The sequence below is a fragment of the Protopterus annectens genome, chromosome 11.part0, assembly GCF_019279795.1.
Source record: "Protopterus annectens isolate FY-2018-M chromosome 11.part0, PAN1.0, whole genome shotgun sequence".
NCBI classification, from domain to species: Eukaryota; Metazoa; Chordata; order Ceratodontiformes; family Protopteridae; genus Protopterus; species Protopterus annectens.
The window spans coordinates 1197270901-1197278917 of record NC_056745.1 but is presented as its reverse complement, the minus strand read 5'-3'; the positions used below and the strand labels follow the sequence as shown (position 1 = coordinate 1197278917).

The following is an 8017-nucleotide window of genomic DNA, read 5'->3' as shown; positions in this document are numbered from 1 at the left end:
GCCAACCTCTTTCTTGGTTCGTTTCTCTTCATACTCCTTTGCCAGCCCCCCCCCCCCACTATGAATTATCTGCATCCAACCCAAACTACCACCTAAGAAGCTAATCCAACATAGGTTGGTAGGTTCATAGGTCGGTACTAGGCTATCAGCCCTAGGGCCTATACAAGCCTAGCCATAACAATTCCCTGGCTATTTCTTCCCACACTATTTACTTACAATTAGCCCTACTCGAGTAACTCTATGGATTAAACTTCATTTCACAGCACACAGCTTCTCTGTTCTTGACCCTAAACTGTGACAACCACTACCACCTAATCTTACTAAATCAGCAACTGCCAACAGTTCAAACTTCAATTCAAACAACATTTACCTGAACAATGTAACTGCACTTGCTACAACACAGGCCATGCCACCAAACTTCCATGGTTGCACTACTGCATTCATCCCAGGAAAAAAAAAGAAGACTTCTTAGTCTCCTACTCTCTCCAATCTTCCCCATCTATTCCTATTAATTTATCCAATATGCACTTCTCCTGTTACTAGCTCTTCCATTGCAGCTCTTAGTATTCTAGAATTTCTACTGTCTTCATTTGCAGCAATTCCCTCCATACCTGTATATATGTTGTCTGTTACTTTTGACTGGACCACATTTACCTCACCTAAACAATTGCATTATGCACGGTTTACTTCTGGCCCTACTTCTTTTTAAAATTATTGTAAATGTATGCTCTTTTTTTTAACATGATACTACTATACAGGTAACCGAGGCTGAGCCTGTGATTGGCCAAATTAGACGTGCAAGCAGCAAGGAAAAGATGGTAGTCGTATGGTCCAGAAACCTTCACTGCAAAAACGATTTTAAAACTCAAATGCCTAGCCATTGGTGATGCATAAATAACCTGTCCCCACACTTTCATGGAGTGTGTGTGAGTTAACAAAATGCAGTAAAACAGTGCGATGATGCACAAAAAAACTTCCTGCTTAAATACAATGCACTTTTTTCAGATACAGAACACATATAATAATTAGGCAGACAATCTTATGCCAGTTTGATTCTGGAAAGATATTTGACCCCCCCCTCTCCCATTCCACTACTTTTCACCACATTAAGACTAGACAATTAAGGGTCTTACTAATTTCGGACAAATCATCGATCAAGAAAACCACACCTACATGGGATTTCTGGTGGTGGGGCAATGAGAGTGGTTAACCTACTAAGTTGGACTTCTGTCAAAAGTGACAGGCACAACTAACTAAACCACACGATTTCAGTACTTAAGGGAGCATATCTGTGATCAAGAGTAGACTTCATTTCATCACCTGCTCCCTGACACACAATTTCAAAACCTCATCCATGTTACCCTCTTGCCTATATTCTTTCACGGTCACAGACAAGCAGAACACTGCTCTTTCTCTGCAAGATGCCAAGTTTCCGATTCTAAGCAGACTGCAAGAACAAGGTCACTTCCATACTAAGTGACAGATTCTACCAATACACATTCAAACTCCACTAGCTCCCACCATCTCTTTGAAAATATTTATATTACACACCAAACAGCTTAAATGACAACACCTGCTTTTTTGTGTAACTGCTTCTGGGATATTAAGTGCAAGAACTGTACAAAGATGTTTTCTGATACACATTAACAACTCTACTTGAACGCCTTTATGTATTGTTTCAGTTATAGCACCGATATGCTTGCATTTCTCCTGATAGTGATTGATAAGTTAATGGATCAGTTTGACCATATGCAATGAATAGGTTAGCTACTTCTGTATAGGAACTTATAATAACCACAACAATGTAGCACTACTGCGCTGGAGGTCAAATGCACGTCCTTCAGCACTAAACCATTCCAACTTTTCCAAACTGGAACTACCCTGATAAAAACCGTGTTGCTGAGCAACAGAATCGAACATGAACCTAACACTGAACAGTAAATTACTCCACATGATGCTTCCAAACCCTCATCATAAGCATTACAATTTTAAATGTTGGATGGAAGACACAAAGGGTCATGCACTCTGTCAAAAGCCACCGCCTACTTAATTTTCAAATTACTTCCGAGTTCAACCTTTATCTATACACATTGGACACGGGTACTTGAAGAAATTCAAAAAGGCCAAATATCAAATCAAACTGAGAAATGTAGACTTTCATGCAACACCTCACAAACTGTTTTTTTTTATGCACTACAATACCAACAAAGTATGTCTTTAAAATTTACCTTAGCTAGCGTGCTGTAAACTCTTCCCAAGCTTTGCATTTTCTCTAGATATCCTTCAACCACATACAAAATTTACAGCAGCAGCAGCAACTACCAAGGTCCTCCGAAAGTCCGTAAACGTCGTGACGGTAGTAAATTCCTGGAACACGCTGCCACTTTTCTAAAAACGTAAATGTTGATTGGCTGTATAGAAGAAGCGATATTGCACGGGTAAAGAAGCACGTACTTTAGCATAAGTATTAGTGAAGCTAGAGCCTTTTTTTCTGTGCAACTGGTTGTCGCTCCGCGGTTTTTTTTATATGTAAAGTAGTAAGTATGAGTGTTAGAAAGGAAGCACACAATAAATAATTGTATTTGTAATAAAAATATTTGAAACGTGTCTTGACAAGATTATTATTTAGCATGCTATTTTATGAGCACAGGCTACTGCAGTCTTAATCATGCCTGTCAGCCTGTTAGTACCAGAAATCTGGACAAAGCCTGACATAATGGGGAGGGGGGAACAAAAGCACAAACATCGGATCAGGTCTTAAATACTGTTCTTATAAACTTAGTAAATTGTTAGAATAACAGGATTTGTGTTACCGTGCATTTTTTCGGAGGGATATGAAGTCTGAAACTGAAATGTATGTAGGGTTACCACCTGTCCCTCTTTGGGCAGTTGTGTCCTGACAAAAAATTTAAAAAATGGCAAATATCCTGAGATTTTAGGACAAAATGATTTCCTATATTTTATGTAATAGTTGCATAAAACAGTTATTCTGTATCTAGAATACCTAAATGTTATAAGAAACAGAATAAGAAACTAAAATGCTACAATAATAAGCTTTTATTTAGGCAAAATATTTAAGTTCTATCCATTGTACTGACAGTGGGTATGTGTCGGCCTGTAAATTCTGATGTTTGTACCAAAAATGTCCCACTTTGGCCATTTGAAAAGGTGGCAACCCTAAATGTATGTAATTATTTAGTGGCTCGCGGAGTCGTGGCTTCAGTCCTCAGAGCATCCAAATGATTTGCCAGAAAGCCACAAATGTTATGAGCAACACATCTTTAGTGGGAGGCATAAATCTGGACATTCTATGAAAATGTGTACGGTTGAGCGGTATGGTTCTATTCCAACTGTGGTGTGGTGGATTTTCTCTGGATATCCTGATTTTCTCCCACATTCCAAAAATTCAGTAGGTGATTTAAACTGGGCATAGGTGTGTGAGTGTGCATGCATGTCATACCTGTCAACTGTCCAGATTAATGCTTCATATTTTTAGTGTATTCCTCATAGAAATTTGATTTTCTGGAAAATCTTTTAGGATTGACCTAACTAAATAATGACAGACGATTTTCAGACTTCATAGCCTTCATAAAAATACATGTATGCATAACCTATTATTCTGGCAATTTTCTAAGTTTATAAGCACAACATTTAAACTCTGCCCCATTTGTAGGCCTTTATCCCTCAATTATGTTTGCCTTTGCCCAGATTTCTTGTGCTAATAGGTTGAGAGGTATGGTGCATGTGGTATTGAAAAGCAACTGTGGCAGAGCTTGCCGGCAGTAGGAGCATTGGATATAGATGTGTGGTACTCTTCGTCACGTGACAACCCTACCCCATCTGCAAAAATTGGGGAAAGGGGTTTGTGGCAGGATGAGTTCCTGAATCTAAAAATCTTTTTTATCTATTTATTCTTTAATTACTGCAATAAGCATCACACACAGCGTAGTTCTAAATTTCTTGCTTAATTCATTAGTTGCCCTAAGGTTGTATTATACATGCTATCTATTGCATTTACTCTAACATTGTATTATATTTGCTTGCATGCACGTACTATCCTAATTTTTTCTAAGCACATAAAGGTACAACATTGTTTTTTCTAAGAGATTTGAACATTTTCATCTTTGATTATTTAGTCTTATACTTAATGTGGTGTTGTATGCACTTTTGCTTTATCTCAAATTGTAGTCTTTCGGCCTCAGCTTGAAAAAAAGTCCAGTTGGACCAGCACCCAACCCTTCAACAAAGAATAAATAAAATAAACAACATCATTTTGCAGTGACATTCCTGGCCAGTATAACACAGGGTGTAATGACAAAAAAGTATGTACTCTCATGACAGAATTAGAGCAGTTGGATGAAATCATTACCCATGATTTATTATATGATGAATATGAAATGTTTTATAATACACAGTATACATGGGTTGAAAACAACACTAAGAAGCAGTTTGATAGAAAATGTAGAAAAATAAAGAGGGATTTAGAACAATATGAAAATAACCAGGCTTATAGATGGGAAAATAATATTACGATAGTGGACCAGAATGTTGTAGGGGAAGGTATCGAAGAAAATAAGGAAGATAACATGACAATAAAAGGAAGAATGGAAGGATTAACAACAATAGGATTTTTTTTAGAGAAAAGGGGTGTATGGCAAGAAAGGATGAATCAAGGACCAGGGTTCCACAAAAATTGGAGACAACACAATGGTCAAGACAATTGGGAAAACAAGGGGAGAAAGAATTGGACAAGAAAGTGAACATTGTTAAGCACAATGAAGTACATTACAGTTTAGGGGATTTCAGTATATTCAATTACACTCAGATGGAATTAAAGAGAGAACATTTCTCATTGTTGTCCAAAGGAATGAAATATGTTCCTAATAGTTGTATCAATACTACAGATTATATAATAGAATTAAAAAAATATATGAGGAAATTGAATGTAGCCATACACTTTTGTGACAAAGAGGTGGGAATACAAGAGAAATTGTTTAAGAGGAAAAGTACATTCACCCCCCCATGAACAACACCCTGGTAACTTTTGAAAAAGTCGTAATTGATAAGATTTATGACTTTGGTAATAAATGTAAAATCCATGAGATAAATTACAATTTAAACAAAAGTGAATTCCAAGTACTGAAAGAAATTCAAAGGAACAAAGGAATTTGGGTTATGAAACCAGATAAAGGGGGAGGTGTAGTTTTATATGAAACATCTGAGTATGTTAACAAACTGAACACAATATTATTGAATTCAGGGAACTATGAGATATCATCAATTAATGAGGTTAATATAGGGCATCACAAGATAGACATATCTGGAAGAATTTCTATTGGACGGAAGGGTAGACATGGATATGTACAACTATTTAAAAGTTGAATATCCTATTATAGGTACCACTGTGGGAATACTTAAGGTACACAAAGATATAATGGACCCTCCTTTCCGACTAATTATATCTGGAAATAAATCTAAGACTTTCTCATTTGGGACAGTTATAGACACATGGTTAAAGCCTATATACATAAAAGTATCACATAGTCATTGATTCCTGGGATTATTTAGGTAGACTCACCCCGGATTTGTGTAATGAAAACACAATACTTGTCACAATAGATGTGGTAGACCTTTTTTCTTGCATTCCAAAAGAGGATGGAATGAGAAGGTTTGCAAGTAGTATTGGGAAGCATGCTGGCTTACCATGGGATACTGTATCATTAATATTGGAATTTATGGATATTGTGTTAAAATACAATTACATATTTTTTGAGGGAGAACTTTACAGGCAGTGTAAGGGAGTGGCAATGGGGGTGACATGCGCCCCGATTTTTGCTAATTTAGTCCTTCTTGACTGGGAAACCGAGTATATACTGGATACTGCATGGCAAGAAAGTATTACGAGTTATGACAAAAGAAATTCCAAACATCTGTGGTTTTCTATAAGCAAATTAAGGGTGCAGAGCCTTATCAAGCTGAATTTGATGAACTCTCTGATTTGCACTCAAGTACAAAAAAAAAAAAAAAAAACACATCTGGCATGGTAGACATAATTTCTTCATGTGCAAAAAGTGGACCATGGTCTCCTTTTATAACTTTAAGATCTGATGGATCTCATCAAATGCAAATGTTTTCTGGTTTCACAACAGTAACCATCCTGTCATACATCCAGTAGATACAATCTGTTTCTTAATCTTACCCATATGCCCCTTGTGGTTCATTTCCTTCTCAGTGCTACTGAAACTTTTATTGGAGCATGAACTGCCATTAATACTGCAGGATATATCTTAATATGATTACTTCCTGGTAAACAACCTAACATGATAAATAAGTCCTTGCACTTGTGCCAGCACAGGCATCCTTCCATGCTTTAATCTCTTTAGCTGTTTTAACTGTGACATAGTAATTTCACTCTCTATATGCACAAGTCAATTTATTTAATTTTAAATGTGATTATTTGTACAATTTGTCCCTTGTCTAATGACCATTTCTGATGTCAATGAAATTCTAACTGGAAGTCTTGGTTGAATCTCATTGAAGCGTAACTTGCCTTGCTCACATATGGTGACTTGCATTTCCCTGATTTAATGTGATTCATAGTCATTCAAAAAATGCATGGCCATGGATCACATTAAAAATGTGATTTGCAATACTATGAAATTCTTTCAGCTGAACAGTTTTGTCAGGTACTCTGCTGAGTGCTTTATCACCCTGTGCAAGTAAGTAATGCAGGTACCTGCAATACAGCAGAGAGAGACACACACATACACACTTTCCTCAGATGCATGTAACAGACATACAGACTTGTACCATGAAGATCATGTAAGCACATGTGAGTATACACACACACACACACACACACACACACACACACACAGACACGTATCCATTGGACATACCAAAGACACTGCATATGGGAGGAGGACGTAACCGGAATTCATTAAAAAAAAAGGCCAAAGGATAAAGAACATGACCCCTTAGGACTCCCTTAGGCTCCTCAGTGGCCCGAGGAAAAATATCTGTGTTAGACCAAGGGAAGATTGGAGTGGCCGGTAGACACAGCAGTTCATGTGGAGCACTGAGGACGGCTGTCTGGATGACATAGGGAAGAAAAAGAGGGAAAACAGTTTATCCTTTGCAACTGTTGTTTAGCTTCCCTTATACATTCTTGGGTTTGCAACCTCAAAGGAAGCACCCAGATCTGTTCAGAACTGGTGGTCAAGGACACCACATATACAAATGCCGTAGATTTAGCAAACTTGCTGGCTGACAGATTCAGTGAAAACTTTACCCCTCTGTCCCTCCCGCAGTAAATCAGGACATCCCCAGTATCTGCCCCCTTCCCCTTATATCTAGGGAACAGGTCATCACTGCTCTCTCAAAGGCAAAAAAATACAGCCTCCATGGGACCGGATAACATCCCAGGCTGCATCCTATGTGAACTCAGGCAGGAACCTGCAGCACCATTAGGCACCCTATTCAACTAAAGCCTGACTACTGGCTTTGTCCCAGCTGAGTGGAGGACAGACACTGTCATCCCTTTACACAAAGATGGAGCCTCCACCAATCTAGACCCATCAGCCCAACTAGCCTGATATTCAAGGCCATGGAATGGATTACTACAGGCCTCATTAACAAGGACATTGCAACCACGAAACACTTGATCCCACACAGTTTGGCTTCATCAAGGGGATGTCATATCTGCTAAATTTGGACAACTTTGAGACAGTCACTAAAGTCATGGACGAGGGGAAGACTGTGCACAGTGCCTTCCTTGACCTGGCCAAAGCCTTTGATACTATTCCCCACTTGGGCATAATAGATAAACTCTCTCAACTAGGCATCAATCCATATGTTAAAACACCAAACAACTGTTAAATGCTCAATACTATAATCTCTTAAAAATAGACAAAAGAGCACTTTGGAAGGCCACCAACAATCTATTGAGCAATATGATATATATGATCAATCCATATGTTACCAGATGGGTAGAAAACTGGCTCACTGATAGAACTCA

General features: G+C 38.0%; 1 protein-coding gene across 1 annotated transcript in view; it reads right to left on the bottom strand.

Moving 5' to 3' along the window:
- The window catches only part of DLD (dihydrolipoamide dehydrogenase), a 1015110-nt gene extending 1012747 nt beyond the window's left edge, over positions 1-2363 (bottom strand). Inside the window, exon 1 of the mRNA XM_044088560.1 lies at positions 2229-2363. Within this exon, the coding sequence (XP_043944495.1) occupies positions 2229-2267 (39 nt within the window). The 5' untranslated portion in view covers positions 2268-2363. The remainder of the gene's footprint in view (positions 1-2228) is intronic.
- Positions 2364-8017: the final 5654 nt, after the last annotated feature.